This window comes from Cokeromyces recurvatus (assembly GCF_025118155.1).
Source record: "Cokeromyces recurvatus strain NRRL 2243 chromosome Unknown BX663scaffold_5, whole genome shotgun sequence".
Lineage (NCBI taxonomy): Eukaryota > Fungi > Mucoromycota > Mucoromycetes > Mucorales > Mucoraceae > Cokeromyces > Cokeromyces recurvatus.
In genome coordinates this window covers 581,901-597,826 of record NW_026251391.1, presented here as the reverse complement: position 1 = coordinate 597,826, position 15,926 = coordinate 581,901, and the positions used below count along the sequence as shown (strand labels likewise).

Here is a 15,926-nt window from a genome sequence, read left to right as displayed (position 1 = left end):
TTTACACATATTAATTATGTTGACTCGACGATTATTTTCTACATCTACTGCAGTAGCAGCTGATTACTATAAAGTTACATTAAAACGATCTACCATTGGCCTTCCAAAAGATATTCGAACCACCACAAAATCACTTGGGTTATTTCGTTTACATCAAACAACTTATAAGCCAGTGAACGCTAGTAATGCAGGTCTGATTCTTAAATTGAAAGAACTAGTAGAAGTTAAGCTTGTTGATCATATTCCAACAAAAGAAGAATTAAAAGCATTTAAACCACCAAGAGGATATACAGTAGTTGGTAGCAAACTATAAAAGAAAAAAAAAAAAAAAGAGGAAGCGACATAGAGGAGAATGGAAGAGTAGAGAGATTAAAGCATCATATGATAAACACGAATATATATAAAAAAATGCACATATGTGACACACCCATATACAAATTGTTAATAGTAGTTGCTTTATTAATAAATTGATATTGTTGAAAAAGATATACATGTATACATGTATATATGCATATTTGAGCTACTGCTACACATGCAAAGAAAAAAAAATAACATCATAACAATAAATCTCAATATTATACATCTTTATTTTGCCTATACCATGCACTACCTACAAGCGTTAACATGATACCAAATGAGTTTATAAATTGTAATGAATAGCAACTGTCAAAGCTTGGTTTACATTTCCTGGCACTATCACTGCTAAGACATTTGTCTTTTCTTTTTTTTTTTGCAGCATATAAAAGTGGATATCTTTGACTTCATCTGTCAAATAAGCATAACGAATACATCGGATAAAAGCTAGAGGGAAACATACGAAAGAGTAAATCAAGAGGATTCAGTTTAAAATAACTTGCTTGAATTCGATCCATGACGATTAATTTTAATAGGAGTCAGGATAGCATCAAAGACATATAATAATAATTGTTACATAGCTGAACGTGTATTCATCTCGTATTACAAATTCTCTACCTATTACGCAAGATTTGTTAACAGTGTTATTATAAAAAGGATGATCTTCTGTTTATGGTATCAATGATTCATAGATTTCTTGAAAAAGAGAAAGAGAAAGAGAAAGAGAGAGAGAGAAGGAGGGGATAGTTACTGACACAGATATGAGTGCTCGATAATAAAAAGTATATCAATACTACTGAAATAAAATAGCCTATAGACTTCACATAGAGTATACATGACTGTCAATGAAGAAAAAGAAGGATAAAGCAAGAGACAAGTTAAGGACAAAATAGAGTCCTAACTAAAATATAGCTGCCAGAATAATATTTTGCTATAAGATGGAATCATTTCTATTTATTATGTAATCGTCCCCATTGACTTTATTTGGGTTTTTATACCAAAATTTTTTTGCTGATGTAATATAGATTTTTCTTGTATATTATCAAATATGTCATTGGATCGTGATGACGCTTATTATTTCATATTATTATGCAAAAAAAAAAAAAAAAAAAAAAAAAAAAAAAAAAAATTAGTATTTTTTTTTTTTAATTGACAACTATTATAATGAAAAGAGCAGCAACACATGCAGGTTCTTGGTATACTGCAAATAGTAAGAACATTAATTTATATTATTCAAAAAGGAAAAGAAAGAAAGAAAGGGATTCTCTCATCAATAACATTTATAACACATATTTTAGAAACACAATTAACCAATGAACTCCATTCATATTTCAATAAAGCAGAGAAGGAATTTACTTTTCAAAAGCATCAGAGTTTCCCAATTAAAGGAGTTAGAGCTATTATCGGACCGTAAGTTTGCGTCATGCTCATACAGAAAAATGATTAATATATACTGGAGGTTTTTATAACAGTAAAATATTCTTTCGAATAGACATGCTGGATTTAGATATAGTGGTCCAACTGCTGCATTTGCCTATAAAGCCGTTGACACTACAAATATGTAATGATAGTCGTATAGATATAGTAATACAGAATACTCATATCTTCCTCACTTACGTTTTTTTTTTTTTTTTTTTTTTTTTTTTTTTTTTTTTTTTTGGAACAATTCATGTGGATATTTAGAAAACGTGTCTTTTTATTAGGACCTTCTCATCATGCTTATATTGATGGATGTTGTTTATCAAAATGTGATGTATATGAAACGCCTTTAGGAGATATACAGTTAGATAAAGAAGGTATACACATAGATCTAAAAAAAAAAGGGATAGGGAAGGCTAATCAATAAAGCAGTATTGAATGAACTATATAACACTAAAAAATTTTATTGGATGAGACAAAATGTTGATGAAGAAGAGCATAGCATTGAAATGCATTTACCTTTTATATACGAAATATTTAAAAAGTAAGCAAATTCGCAATAAAAAAGGGGAAAAAAAAAGTTAACAAATAGGGATATTAGCAAAATCGATGATATCAAGCTCGTTCCTATTCTCGTAGGTTCTACTACTGAAGTAAAAGAAAGAATGTATGGTGGCTTATTAGCAAAGTATTTGGAGGATCCAGAAAATTTGTTTATTATTTCTTCTGATTTCTGTCATTGGTAAAAGTATCATGTGGTATATACAGAGTAAAATGGATATAATTTATTTATTTTTTTTTTAAATAGGGGAACACGTTTTAGATATACTTACTATACTCCTTCTGATGATGAACCAGCTATTGATCTTCGTGTACAAAAAGATAAAATAACTCGACCTATCTTTGAGTCCATTCAATCTCTCGATTTTCGTGGTATTCATGTCTTGGAGGAGTTGAGCTTTACCAAGTTTCAATCTTACTTGGCTGAGACAGAAAATACAATATGTGGAAGACATCCTATTTCTGTTTTGATGGCTGCACTTGAAAAGCTCAGTGAAAAAAGAGAATTCTCAAATCAAAGCTTGAAGTGTATCAAGTATGATCAAAGTAGTCAATGTAAAAGATATCATGATAGTAGTGTGAGCTATGCAAGTATTTACATTAAAATAGAATAATAAAATACATTGTGTTCCTTTTTTTTTTTTTTTCTGTGAAAACCATAAAAAGTGACTGTATTTTGAATATATAACAATTATTACACTTAGTTATTCCTTTTTTTTTTATTTCTTTTTCTACTATTTATTTGAATAATGTCGGACGAACAACATAAGGAAGAAGAAGAACAACAGCAACAGCAACAATACTTTAATCAAATACCACAGTATCAGCAATCTTTTCAAAACGAAAACCATTCCGTCATTCTGGTTACGGCTGGTTACGATAATACCGTTCGTTTTTGGGAAGCCCTTAGTGGTATATGTTCAAAGACAATTAAGCATCCTGATTCTGTATGTATACGTCTTTTCTTTTTTTTTTTTTCCTCTATGTATTAATAAATTTATTTAGCAAGTAAATAGACTTTGTATTTCACCTGATAAAACTATTTTAGCTGCTGCAGGTATAAATGTGTATATAAATATTTATATGCATGTATAAAAAAAAAAAAAAAGAGGGTCTATTAAAAATCCATACTGTAACTTGCTAACAGCTTATCAAAAGGAAATCATTCGGTTCGTTTATATGATATTGCAAGCAACAATGATAATCCTGTAAATACAAAGCATACATATATAAAATAATAATAATAAACTCACTTTATAGTAGTTTATAGTATTTGGGGAACATACAGGTAACATTATTGCAACTGGCTTTCATGGAGAAGGACGTTGGATGTTTACAGCAAGTGAAGATGGTCATTTAAAAATTTGGGACACTCGGTCAGGACGTAACCCCGTATTGACACGTAATTTTGATAATGGGGCACCTATCAATGATGCTGTCATGCATGCTAATCAAGGAGAATTAATTACATGTGATCAGAATGGAGCCGTTAAAATATGGGATTTAACTGCACATGCTTGTACACACGAACTGGTAACTATAAAAGTTTGAATTAAATCAAAGTAATAGTTATTCATAATTTCTTTAGGTTCCCGAAGAGGGTGTTCCAATGCGTTCTGTGACTGTAGCATCTGATGGATCTTTACTAATTGCTGTTAATAACAAGGTAAAATAGATAGAATAGTTAAAGGCCAAAATAATAATAATAGTAAGGATTCAATTTTATTATAAATTAGGGAAATTGTTATGTATGGAAATTGCCGACTGGAACTGATTCTAATGAAGTAGAGCCAATTCATCAATTCCAAGCGCATAATAACTACATCTTGAGAGTCGTTTTAAGTCCTGATACAAAGTATGATGGGAAATTTTTGTTTGTTTTTATTTATATTCATGGATTTTTATTAGACTTTTAGCTACTTGTTCGGCTGACAATACAGCCAAGGTTTGGAATGTTGAAAAGAATTTTGAACTGTTTTTAACGTTACAGGGACATCAACGATGGGTATGGGATTGTGCATTTTCCGCTGATTCTGCGTATTTAGTTACAGCTTCATCAGATCATGTAGCAAGATTATGGGAGCTTCAGAATGGAGAGACGATTAGACAATATAATGGACATCATAAAGCTGCTGTTTGTGTTGCATTAAATGATTTGTCAGTTGGGCATTCATAAATGAATTATTTTTTTTTTATACCATAATATATACATCATTTTTTCTTTTCTTTTTTTTTTTAAAAAAAAAAGAGAGAGAGAAAGGAAAGGAAAGGGATGGCGTGTTTATGAAGATATAATTTATTTTGAGTATCATTATTGTTGTTTGTTGTTAAGAGAATAGGATAGTACGAACTCCTTGATATACGTGAATTAAGACTGGGTCTAAACGAGGTAATAAATTCTTACAGAATTCCATGTTACCGTTATTCTTTATCTCCTTTCTTTCTTTCTTTCTTTCTTACCTCAAATACGACAATCATTTTATTTTCACCCTTTACTAATATTGCCATATAAGATTTAATTTGCCAGAAACTGATGCCTTCATTGATGATGACATCTTCCACTTTTTGACGATTGATAAATCTTGAAACAGATGATCCACCCCAATAGGTCGTTTTTACTTGTATTCCAACATCACGGATGGCCAAAATACTTTCTATGAAGTGATGAGTTATGAGCAAGAGAAGATAAAGGAAAGGAGGCAACAAATAGAATTAGATATTCACCTTTTCTAACTGTCTTTTTCTTTAAGAAGAGCCAAATTAAAAATACCATAACAGCATGTTTATACAAGAAAGACTAGATGGATAGATGAATACATTAATCATGTGGATAGAAAATAATGAATTTACATTGATTAAAAATGAAATTATAATCCAAGTCAACAGATCAAATGCATTAAAAAGCTTTGATGGTGTTTTAATAACGTATTCTCGTGCTCCAGGTGATATATAACAAGTTAATAATCCTATTGTATAAGTCTGATTCTTGTCATTTAATCTTTTGTTTGACATTTCTGAGGAAAAAAAAATATATAAATGTAAAAAAAATAAAAAAAAGGCATAATTTTGTATGATTGCCTTTTTTGATCAACGACTTGAGGGAGAGTTTCAAAAAAAAAAAAAAAAAAAAAAAAAGTCCTATCATAGAATTAATTATACTTGTGTTAAAAAGAAATATGTATATAATAATAAGCTCTTTTTGCACACATCCTCTTTACAGATGTAAAATGAAAATCAATATGACTCTATTACACATACATACATATATATGTGCGTGTGTGCGTGTGTGTGTGTATATATGTTTTATTACTTATAGTCAACGAAAGAGGATGACTGATACGAGCAGAAGGTAAGAATACTTGATAAAGAAATTCGTTACTCTCTCTCTCTCTCCAAAGGAAGAGGGATTTACTCATAGGGCTAAAAAATAAAAAAAAAAAATAAAAAAAAAAAACTTGTGATAGTAGTGTATTATTATTCACCTTTATTATTACAATAAAGAATGTCATCGTCTTTTATTATCAGTGAAACAATATTGTGTAAGTCTCACTTTTCCACTTTCTCCGTATTATTTTTTCGTTGTCATTTGATCTAGTATTATTAAACTTTATTATTAGACGAGAGAGTAGACCTCTCTGTTTTAATATAACTGAAAAGATAATCATTGTATCTGCTGCCATCCATGTCCAGAAATCTCTCGAACCCAAAATTATATTACGTTGAATAAAAAAAAAAATGGCATACTATTTTATTTATTTGATAACAGAGAGAAATAAATAAATATAGATAAAATACATATATATGTTATGTGTCTCTCTATTTTATTTTAATATGTACAATAATAATAATAATAATAAAAAAAACCTCCTCCCCGAGTAATTTTTTTTTTAAATAGTATGTTCATATATAATATACATAGCTTATTGTATTGTCTAATTGCTATTGTTTAAAGGTGATGAAGGCGTTATTGTTTTGTTATCATTGACTAAAGAGGGCTCAGTCGATGGCGAAGTATTAATTATATCAGTATAAGGATATTGTACGCGAGGAGGTGAAGAAGTAGGGTCATTATTATTAGTTGAGTTTTGTTCATTATTAGGAATTTGGTGTTGTTGATAAGGGGATGCTGTTGATGATGATGATGATGCAAATGCAGGAATAGTTTGATTATAAATTGGAGTTGTTGTTGTTGTTGTTGTTGCTGCTGCTGCTGCTGCTGTAGTAGGTTCAGACGTTTGTGGATAAGAATTAAATGAGTCTTGTGATTGATAAAGATGATTACTAGTATTAGTGTTGTTGTTAGTATTAGTATTAGTAGTATTCGTGTTCGTGTTCGTGTTCGTGTTATGATTGCTGTTTTGATAGAAATGATTGATATGATTGTTCTCTTGTTGTTGACTGATGATACTTTGTGGACTCATATAAGCATTAGTAGAGGGAGTAGTTGAGGTAGTGCTTACGGGAGTAGCAATTGAACTACTAGTAGCAGTTGTTGTAGTAGAGGAAGAACTCTTGAGTTGAGGACGATGTTTAGATGTATTACCATAAGAGGAAGCTGTATACTTTGTGATAATTTTCTTAAGAGCATAAGGTAAAGTCTTCCAAGGGAATACTTTTACATCCTTTTCGATGTTACGGGGTTTAGGATTTGGGAAACTCATGATTAATTTGAAAAAGTCAGCACTTTCAGGTTTACATTTACTAACTGTCAAGGGACGGAATCCTTCAAGGTTACGACGTACACGATTCTTTTCTTCAACACTGAAACGAATATCCATTAGGCTCTCCAAGAGATGAATACAGTCAACAGAGGTGATGAAGCAATCATTGCGTTCAGCCCAGTAAATACAGGAGACTACAATTTGACCACTATTCGATGAGATACGTTCACCTTGAGCGATGGGATCAAAGGTACAACGAATTTCGTTGCCCGTTTGCTCCCGCCAGAATTGGACTAAACGACGACGATGCTCCCATTCCTCAGCTGTCCAATTCTTAGCCATGGAGTCCAAATCTCCCATAATCTTGAGGTTAGCACGACTTACGAGACCAGGATAAGGTTGATAATTTGCAACAGAGGTAGAAGGAATATGAACAGATGATTTACTATAGCCATAAGCACTATTAGTCGTATTTGAGCGTTGTTGCTGTGGTTGTGGTTGTTGAGGTTGTTGAGGTTGTTGTGGCTGTGGCTGTGGCTGTGGTGGTGGTGGTAATGGTTGTTGTTGCTGAGGGAGTTGAGAAGGAGGGGGGAGAGGAGTTGGGTAGGTGAGAGTAGCAGGCAGTACTTGTGACTCGTTTTGATCAAAACCAGCAGCTAACATACCAGTAAATCCTGCGTTAGTAGCAGGATTGAATATATTTAAGGCATTTGTATTATAGCCCAAAGGACTCATAGTATTTACACGAGTTTGTTGAGGATTAGTAGGACGATAAGTATTATATTCTTTTTTTTAAAAAAAAATTAGTTTTAAATATATTTATATATAAACTTGTAATATACATACTAGTATTATTATAAACATCTCTATGGTAAGGATAATTATAAGAAGGTAATTGTTGATTATTTAAATTGTTGTAAGAAGATTGATAAAAATTGTCATAAGGTGCAGGAGTCGCAGTAGTGTTTCCACCAAGGAAATTTTCTTCTAGAAAAAGAAAAAAAAATACATCCACATGTAAATAATTTATATATGTATATAGATGTATAATCAGAGATTTTACCTCCTCTTGGTTGGAATGTTTGATTTTGAATTTCATTTAATTTTTCATTAGAAGAAAAGTCAATTGCAGTTGAGTTAGTATTGGCAGTAGACGCGTTAGATGTAGCTGATGTATTTTTCGTATCATTTGTATCAAATTCATAGATAAATTCACTGACAGGCCATGTTTCAGTAACAGTATCTTTATCGAGTATACAGATAGAAATAGGAACATTAGGAGTTGTAGAATGAGTATGTTGAAAGGGAGGTGCTGCAGCAACAAGAGAAGTGATTCCTTGAGCATGCATTTGCTTTGTATCGACAACTAAACTATTGAATGCCAACTTAACTGGAACAAGTTGATGAGGTAATGATTGTACAACTACAGTAACTACAGTTCCCTGACATCCTCTTGTCGGGGCAATTTCAATAAGACGAGGTGCTTCACCTTTTGTTGGTTGTTGCTGTTGCTGTTGCTGTTGTTGCTGTTGTTCAGCATGTAGAGATGCGGGCCATCTCTGTTGCATTTCAACACCAGAAGCAAGACGAACAGATGGCACTTTACACTTAAATTAATATATAAAAACACAAGTAGGAATAATAATAAACTTACTGTCAGAAAGATTTGATGTATCCATTATATTGACGGATCAAAAAAAAAACAAAATATTAAAATAAATAAACAGAAACCTGAAATAAAACAAATTGTCTAAAAATGAATAATAAAATAAAGTATAAAAAATTTTTTGAAACGAAAAAGAAAAAGAGAAAAAAAAAATAAAGACAAGTATATATATTTATATATTGGTTAAAAAAAAAGTATTATTAGTCGTCTACTATCGGATTTTTGATTTAATTTTTTTTAAGAAAAAAAAAAAAAGTTCATGCCGCTTTAAGGCATTTTATTGTTCATGTTTCATAAAAGTTGCCACCACATGAATTCTGTACTTTAAAATAATTGATATCGTTGGTTAAATATGGAAAATGCACGGTTGTATCACAATTGGTAAAAAGGTAATTAAATTTCAGTCAAACATGCGCTAATTTTATTAAGGCAGTATCTGGGGAGTTGGCAAAAAAGAGAATGAAACTAATCAAGAATAAACGGATGTATTTAAACTTGATTCGATATATAACGTAAGCATAGAAATAAAAGATTGCCCTTTAATATCATACAAGTAATTTAGAAAAAATAAATAGATTACTAGTCAAATAATTAAACAAAAAAAAACTACAATCAATCAAGAAGGAAGAAGAAAAAAAAAAGTAAAAAAAAAAGGAAACTATTATCCCGAAAATCTCCCTCTTATTTTGTATATACTTCCATAGATTTATATACTATAAACCGAGAAAAAAGGAGACTAATATGATGTACTTTTTCATTGAAACATTGTCCCTTAAAATCAAAAAAATAAAATAAAATAAACAAACAAATAAACAAACAAATAAGCTATAATCGTCGTTGTTCCACTTTCTTTTGACACACGTTTAAATATCTTGGTAGTAATAAAATTACACCTATTTTTAATATTGACCCTTTTTTTTTTACAATTTGCTTATCGTATACATACTTGTTCATTTTTTATTTTTATTTTTATTTTTTTTTTACTAAATTCCAATTTTACAAAATCGGATGTAAGCTCCGTTAAATGGTTCATCAAAGCATTGATCAAATATGGCCTTATACTATTTATTTACTAATAAATTCAAATACCGTTAATACTAGATTAAGTTAGAATTGACATATAATTTTGACATCACCTTATAATCTTTAACTTATCATAAATCGTTCATTTCAAATCACACTGTTTATCTACTATCTTTCATTCACTTTTATTATTAATAATAACTCATTAAATATTCTTTCCTTCTTTTTTTTTTAATTGTTTTGACAGATTTATATAATATTAAAAAAAAAATTGTATTTACATATTATATTTGAAACAAAAAAAAAGGCCGAATAAAACCATTATTTATTTGACAATGTAAATGAAAAAAAAAGTCCGATTAAAACATACTAATAGATAGAGAAGTATGATGAGTTGACAAAAATAGCTAGAAAAATGAAAAAAAAAGAAAAAAAAAAAACTCCACTATAAACCTTCTCCTTTTTACTCAAACAAAAACTGTAGCTGATCAGTCAGTTTCTGTTTACTCTTAAACTAATGATAATGAAACTGTTTCCCCTCCCCCTTAAAGTTTTAAAATAAAAAAAAGTATAAATATAACATCTGAAAAGGTGGGGATAAAAAAAATACTATCATTACAAAAAAAAAAATATATATATATATGTGTGTATAAATATATAGCTTATTCATGTTATCAAAAGAAATAATTTAGTACATTAATTTTTTCTTTTTGGAATTTACTTTCCCCTTTTCCCTCCCGCTTTCAATTTTTTTTTTCTCAAAAAAAAAAAAAAAAAAGGACAACCTATCATTATCTTTCTCATTTAATATATACATGTATATTTTAAATTGTATAATAATAGTAGTGATACGCATTCATGCATAATATATATTATAGTTGCATGTAGTAAAAACACATAAAAAATACAGTTTAGACTAGACTGGTAGACGTTATTATATAAATATATATATAATGAATGGGGGGGTCAGGGTTTAGGGTAGGGTATATAAGCATGTTAAATAATAGTAGTAATCATATGCTAACTATAATTAATTAATAAAGTTATTCATACATACAAGTATTATTATATACGGGCGCGTTTATTTATTATCTTTCTTTAAAAATAGAATTTCGAAATCATCGTATCTAAATTACTTCACAAGAAAAAAAAAAATTTTTTTTATTTTATTTTACTTTCTGAAACATATGGAAAGAAAAAGAAAAGTATTCAATTCTCTAACAGCTTTTATTAGATTATTGTATATTTTGAATCGAAGTTACTAATACAATTATCCTATTTTTCTATTGGAGACAATCTATATAATGTGTGTATGTATATGTATTTATATATGAAATTGTCATAAAATACTGTATTATAAATTTGTGGGATGATTCTTAAGATAAAAATCGGGTAATTTACATAATACATAACCTTGGCATATTTAAGTTAAATAATAGAAAAAAAGTATATGCAACAGATTTATAGCATAATAATAATAATAAAAACTATTTGTTACTATAGTAGAATAACGTTGACAATAAACTACTTGGGAGGAGAATGACGGAGAAAAGAATTTAAAATGTCATGTATATTATTAATTGTAGACTATGATCATCACTATACTCACTCTGTCTATTACTATATACAGTATATATTCATATCTATATCTATATCTATATCTATTTTTTCTTTCTTTTTTCCTTGATAAGGGCTCATATAATTGTAAATAGATTAAAAAGAAAAAAAAAAGAAGTGCTCATTTTCTGTTATGGTTTGATTCAATAATAAACCTGTTGCCTGAATATACCAGGTACATGACACATATCCACACACACACACACACACATATAAAAATATACATATTTATATATATAACACGAAGAATGAAACATTGTTTTACTTGTTATAATAAATAAGAAGGAATATCATTTTTATATTCATATATGTTTGTTTTTTCTCTCTTTTCTTTTAAAATATTTTTCTTATTATTAGTAATTATTGATATTTATTAAGGAAGATGATAAAGTTAGGGTTAAATAAAGGATGATCCATTACTACTATGATTGCACAACCAGTCTGAAGCCCCTTGTACTACAACACAATAAGTTTTTTTTTTTTTATGCGACTCTTTATTAGACTTATTATTAATTTGAAGGACAAGTTAATAAGTTACCTGTTATCATTATATGCATCCTTTTTACAAAATCAGGGGATACTAAAATCAAAACGTGATATATTCGAGTGGTTGTGGAAAGTAAGGAAGAAAAAAAAAGTTTAATTCTTCAAGTATATGTATACAGTTTATTATTATAATTTAGAGATAATATTAAAATTTATGGAAAAATGTTATGCTAAAAAAAAGGTATTATTATCAAATACCTTATTTAAGTAATAATAATAAATCCAAATAGAACAAATCCATGTTAGAAAAATCGAATGAGAACTAAAGAAAAAAAAAAAAAAAGACCAATATAACTGTAAATGTATATCTTTCTTCAATGTTATAAATTATTCTAGAATAAGAATTTTTAAGCATCAGTGCTCAATTTGCAATTTAAATATAACTTTTTTCAAGATGATGTGAATTAAATAGATCAAAAGTATCACAGAATCATGTAGTTGATACGTACATGAAAAAAAAAAAAAAAAAAAAAGTTATAACTTAAATTCGTATTTGGTGGGAACGGAAAAAAGTGAAATTTAGTTGCTGCCAAAGTTGAAATAATTCGTAAAGATAAAGAGTCAATCAAGGTCATTTAAGTAAATGTCATTAAGATCTTGACTATAAATATTCAAAGCTACGAGAAAAGGCTGCATTAAGCTTTAAAGTGGAGAAGAAAGAAGGGTACATAAGATATGAAATATGTATGTTTTTTTTATCTGCCTTTCATTGCTCTACGAATAGAATTTAAAAGTAAAATTATATTCAAGATCAAACAAATACTGCTTGGAGAGCTAAATTGTATCAAGCAATATCTTTAATAATAGCTATCATAGATAATATAAAATACTAAATTTAAATTATTTATATAGAGTGTACATACTTGAGCTTTTTTTTTTTCCTTTTTTCTTTTTTTCTTTTTAACAAAAATGGCTCCTCTAATTTCAGTCATATTACTTGTTATCTCTAGCAAATTTATTCTGTAGTGACATTCCTGGTAACATGAACTTATTCATACTATTTGCTTAAACTATCCTTTACTATTTATCGATTCTTACGGGTTTTAATATTAAAACTAGAAACGAATTTAATTTAAAGCTTCTTATTACATTCTTTCATTTTTCTATGTATTTTAACGACACATCTTCTTCTCTCCTCCTCCACTCTTTCACTAAATATTTGTCATAGATACGTAATAGAGTTGACATGAAAATACTACTTGATTCTTTATAGCGATCAAAAAAAAAAAAAAAAAAAAAAAAAAAAAAAAAAAACTTGGCTATTATAATACTGTTATTATACAGCAAATATCACAAATTCTACTACAAGAATATAAAATAATAAAGAATCGGAGTAAAAAAGGATTGAAAAATAATAATAATAATAATGATGGGTCCGTTCCTTTTAAATTAAATTATTGCTTCTTTTATTCATTTGATGTCAAACACAAATAAATACTCGCCTAAAAGTATATTAAAGAAAGGAGCTAGTAGCCACAATCATAATACATCAAATTCATGGTTCTCCAAGTTTAATAATGCTTCAAATGATAGTTCTCGTATAAATAGTTTATTCAGTGGGTTTCGTAGTAGTACGAGTCGACTGAATGGGGAGGATGACAATTTATCTTCTGAATTAATGCCGAGAGAAATTCGACGAGTACGTTTCCCCATACATGACATGACAACTGAATACAAGTTTAATCAAGATGAGACAATTGATCTGAATAAATCAACATTACAACAACCCACTAAGCCTATTAGTATAAAAACATCAAGTCAATTGCTTTCTTTATATGAAACGATTTGTAGAAATAAGCAGGAGCCTACAATCGATTCTTTTGTTACAACTTTAATTGTAATATATAAATCAAAGTTTTGTTTAATATGTGTAATAATGCCTACATATAAATATATATGAATATATAGACACATTCTCAAGCTACGTTTTTAAATCGTTTAGATTTAACTAATCAACCTATAGATCGTCATACTATATCTCCTCTTGCAGATGTCTTGTGTATCGATTTTGGAATTAAGGAACTCATTCTTAATAATTGTCGATTAGAAGATGATGTAAGCATGTGTCTATGCAAATAATTATTCATGTATTTAAATAGTACATTCTATCTTTATTATATATATATAGGCTATCAAAATTCTTATGCATAGTTTATTACAAAATGATAGAATTAACCAACTTGAATTAGCAAATAACTCTAAACTTACAACTATTGCTTTTAAATATATTGCAGTTTATATTAAAGGGGTAAGGAGAGAGTATGTCAAAAAAAATAAATAAATAAAATCGAATTTAATTTATTTTTATCCATTGTAGTCCTGTCAGTTGACAACTTTAAATCTTTCTTATACACAACCTGATAAAAGGAGTATTCAATATATTACAACTGCAACCTTAAAAGATGAGAATTCATCTCCTTCCTTATTTAATTTAATTTTGGATGGCTGTAATCTACGTACATCACAATTAGAAGTGCTTGCAGCCAATGTGAAAAAACCAGAATCTTCATTAAAGCAACTATCCATATGTAATAATAACAAAGGTTCATTTAGTCAGAATGGAGTCATATTAACCATCGGTGTTATGTTACGAGATTATGACAACACGGGTGGTGGGTTAGAACAGTTATATTTAGACGGTAATGACTTGAGTCAGAGTGATAGTATTCAATATATTGCTCAAGCATTACGACGAAACCAACGTCTTTCTGTTCTATCGATGCGAAATTGTCGAATGGATGCAAAAGGATGTACAATGATAGGTGAAGCATTAAAGTATAATCAACATTTAATCAAACTTGATATAAGTTGTAATCCCATTTGCAATAACTTGGATGGTGTAAGTTTAAACAATCTATATAAATACATATAATGATGATAAATGTATTATTAGATTATCTGTATTAAACAAGCATTAAATGTGAATCACTGTTTACAAGATCTTTGTTTAGCAGATACAGGCTTAGACACTGAAGGTAAAAAAAAAAAGGAATTTAAAAACCACAAATGCTTTATGTTAATTAATTCATTGTATCTTGCTATAGGCACCATTGCTTTGGCAGAATCATTTTCAGAAAATAATTCATTAGTTCGACTTGATTTAACAAAGAATCCTCGAATTGGAATTGCAGGTGTAATGGCATTGTCTGCCTCTATCAAGATGAACCAGATGATTACTTGTATAGATATTAATATTGCTGTAAAGATCCTCTCTCTTTCTCTCTCTCTCTCTCTCCTTTTAAAAAGATGTTTTCTAATTTATCAATTTTTATAGGCAAATGATGAGGAAATGGTTGAAATTCATAATGGATTATTGGTTACTTGCACAAGAAATGCTCAAATGAAAAAGAATCGTAATAACAGTATTGAAATACAACCATCAGAATCGCTAGACAATAATAATAATTTAGCTCGATTAACATTAGAAGAACGTTTAGCAGCAGCTGTTACAAAGAATACCACCAACAAAGAAGACGTCAGGATGAGTCAATTAGTAGTAAAAGAGAATACGGACGACACTTTATTAATTCAACAAGCTCTTGACGATGTTGGGCTATTAGAAGATATTGAAGAACAAAAAGATAAAACGACATTCAATAACATTTATAATAAATGTAAAAAAACTCATTCCAGCATTCTCCAGAGGATACCCGAAGTAACTAATCCTTCTCATTTAGGTATGCTTGTATAAGACTATTAATTGTGTACTGACTTTATTGTGTAGAATTATTTTTGACAATTAACGATAGACTCATGTCAGCCTTTCAAGCATTTGAAGCAGAACAACAACAACATATAATAGAGTCAGTTAGTATAATTGATGAACAGCAAAAAACTGTCCGTGATGAGCCATTTCCATCTTCCTTTGAAATAGGCGATGATGATGATTTTGATGATGATAAAAAAGAACAAGAGGAAAATATGATTAATTTAAAAGAATTAAGAACTGAAATAGAAGCGGAAGAAGGTGCTGCATTTTTAAATGCAAAGAAAGATATAAAATAAACAAAAATATATCTTTTTATGTGTGTGTATATATATATAAAAAAAAGAGTGTCCTGTAGTAAAATATGCTTTTT

The 15,926-nt window shown here is 29.0% G+C and overlaps 8 protein-coding genes across 8 annotated transcripts; 6 read left to right on the top strand and 2 right to left on the bottom strand.

Moving 5' to 3' along the window:
- Window positions 1–16: 16 nt before the first annotated feature.
- BX663DRAFT_429444 (uncharacterized protein) lies at window positions 17–313 on the top strand (the record flags this gene model as incomplete). The annotated part of the gene is made up of 1 exon (XM_051522732.1): window positions 17–313. One exon carries the CDS (start codon window positions 17–19, stop codon window positions 311–313), a length of 297 nt encoding a protein of 98 aa, XP_051385576.1.
- Window positions 314–1,494: 1,181 nt separating this feature from the next.
- BX663DRAFT_500266 (MEMO1 family) lies at window positions 1,495–2,991 on the top strand. Its single transcript, XM_051526299.1, has 7 exons — window positions 1,495–1,564; window positions 1,653–1,764; window positions 1,847–1,915; window positions 2,038–2,150; window positions 2,206–2,317; window positions 2,375–2,515; window positions 2,582–2,991. Exons 1-7 carry the CDS (start codon window positions 1,519–1,521, stop codon window positions 2,946–2,948), a joined length of 960 nt encoding a protein of 319 aa, XP_051385575.1. The 5' UTR covers window positions 1,495–1,518; the 3' UTR covers window positions 2,949–2,991.
- Window positions 2,992–3,083: 92 nt separating this feature from the next.
- Window positions 3,084–4,802, top strand: BX663DRAFT_583692 (WD40-repeat-containing domain protein; the record flags this gene model as incomplete). Its single annotated transcript, XM_051532217.1, has 7 exons — window positions 3,084–3,281; window positions 3,340–3,391; window positions 3,493–3,542; window positions 3,598–3,867; window positions 3,923–4,000; window positions 4,071–4,189; window positions 4,243–4,802. The coding sequence occupies 7 exons, from the start codon at window positions 3,084–3,086 to the stop codon at window positions 4,508–4,510; spliced, it is 1,035 nt and encodes a 344-aa protein (XP_051385574.1). The 3' UTR covers window positions 4,511–4,802.
- On the bottom strand, window positions 4,243–5,453 carry BX663DRAFT_500246 (GPI-GlcNAc transferase complex, PIG-H component-domain-containing protein). The gene is made up of 5 exons (XM_051526298.1): window positions 5,185–5,453; window positions 5,059–5,131; window positions 4,795–4,988; window positions 4,545–4,733; window positions 4,243–4,466 (listed from the first exon to the last, which is right to left on the bottom strand). The coding sequence occupies exons 1-4, from the start codon at window positions 5,344–5,346 to the stop codon at window positions 4,662–4,664; spliced, it is 501 nt and encodes a 166-aa protein (XP_051385573.1). The 5' UTR covers window positions 5,347–5,453; the 3' UTR covers window positions 4,243–4,466; window positions 4,545–4,661.
- A 16-nt stretch (window positions 5,454–5,469) lies between these two features.
- Window positions 5,470–5,772, top strand: BX663DRAFT_287151 (uncharacterized protein). Its single transcript, XM_051522000.1, has one exon. It carries the CDS (start codon window positions 5,511–5,513, stop codon window positions 5,685–5,687), a length of 177 nt encoding a protein of 58 aa, XP_051385572.1. The 5' UTR covers window positions 5,470–5,510; the 3' UTR covers window positions 5,688–5,772.
- A 368-nt stretch (window positions 5,773–6,140) lies between these two features.
- Window positions 6,141–8,780, bottom strand: BX663DRAFT_449832 (uncharacterized protein). Its single transcript, XM_051523737.1, has 4 exons — window positions 8,650–8,780; window positions 8,059–8,595; window positions 7,842–7,982; window positions 6,141–7,780 (listed from the first exon to the last, which is right to left on the bottom strand). Exons 1-4 carry the CDS (start codon window positions 8,672–8,674, stop codon window positions 6,267–6,269), a joined length of 2,217 nt encoding a protein of 738 aa, XP_051385571.1. The 5' UTR covers window positions 8,675–8,780; the 3' UTR covers window positions 6,141–6,266.
- A 4,484-nt stretch (window positions 8,781–13,264) lies between these two features.
- Window positions 13,265–14,128, top strand: BX663DRAFT_429195 (uncharacterized protein; the record flags this gene model as incomplete). Its single annotated transcript, XM_051522720.1, has 3 exons — window positions 13,265–13,684; window positions 13,756–13,902; window positions 13,976–14,128. 3 exons carry the CDS (start codon window positions 13,265–13,267, stop codon window positions 14,126–14,128), a joined length of 720 nt encoding a protein of 239 aa, XP_051385570.1.
- On the top strand, window positions 14,110–15,921 carry BX663DRAFT_500230 (uncharacterized protein). The gene is made up of 4 exons (XM_051526297.1): window positions 14,110–14,686; window positions 14,741–14,822; window positions 14,892–15,046; window positions 15,122–15,921. The coding sequence occupies exons 1-4, from the start codon at window positions 14,432–14,434 to the stop codon at window positions 15,536–15,538; spliced, it is 909 nt and encodes a 302-aa protein (XP_051385569.1). The 5' UTR covers window positions 14,110–14,431; the 3' UTR covers window positions 15,539–15,921.
- Window positions 15,922–15,926: the final 5 nt, after the last annotated feature.

What these genes read in the sequence shown, in the direction of transcription:
- BX663DRAFT_500266 (XM_051526299.1), top strand. Translation starts at nt 1,519, where the DNA reads ATGAAAAGAGCAGCAACACATGCAGGTTCTTGGTATACTGCAAATA. An exon ending in TATACAGTTAGATAAAGAAG is followed by an intron (nt 2,151 to 2,205) that starts GTATACACATAG and finishes TCAATAAAGCAG; the next exon opens with TATTGAATGAACTATATAAC. An exon ending in TCTTCTGATTTCTGTCATTG is followed by an intron (nt 2,516 to 2,581) that starts GTAAAAGTATCA and finishes TTTTTTAAATAG; the next exon opens with GGGAACACGTTTTAGATATA.
- BX663DRAFT_500246 (XM_051526298.1), bottom strand. Translation starts at nt 5,346, where the DNA reads ATGTCAAACAAAAGATTAAATGACAAGAATCAGACTTATACAATAGGA. An exon ending in GAAAAAGACAGTTAGAAAAG is followed by an intron (nt 4,989 to 5,058) that starts GTGAATATCTAA and finishes ATCACTTCATAG; the next exon opens with AAAGTATTTTGGCCATCCGT. An exon ending in AAATGATTGTCGTATTTGAG is followed by an intron (nt 4,734 to 4,794) that starts GTAAGAAAGAAA and finishes GAATTCTGTAAG; the next exon opens with AATTTATTACCTCGTTTAGA.
- BX663DRAFT_287151 (XM_051522000.1), top strand. Translation starts at nt 5,511, where the DNA reads ATGTATATAATAATAAGCTCTTTTTGCACACATCCTCTTTACAGATGT.
- BX663DRAFT_449832 (XM_051523737.1), bottom strand. Translation starts at nt 8,674, where the DNA reads ATGGATACATCAAATCTTTCTGACA. An exon ending in AACATTCCAACCAAGAGGAG is followed by an intron (nt 7,983 to 8,058) that starts GTAAAATCTCTG and finishes TTCTTTTTCTAG; the next exon opens with AAGAAAATTTCCTTGGTGGA. An exon ending in AGATGTTTATAATAATACTA is followed by an intron (nt 7,781 to 7,841) that starts GTATGTATATTA and finishes TTTAAAAAAAAG; the next exon opens with AATATAATACTTATCGTCCT.
- BX663DRAFT_500230 (XM_051526297.1), top strand. Translation starts at nt 14,432, where the DNA reads ATGTTACGAGATTATGACAACACGGGTGGTGGGTTAGAACAGTTATAT. An exon ending in TTTGCAATAACTTGGATGGT is followed by an intron (nt 14,687 to 14,740) that starts GTAAGTTTAAAC and finishes ATGTATTATTAG; the next exon opens with ATTATCTGTATTAAACAAGC. An exon ending in GTATAGATATTAATATTGCT is followed by an intron (nt 15,047 to 15,121) that starts GTAAAGATCCTC and finishes CAATTTTTATAG; the next exon opens with GCAAATGATGAGGAAATGGT.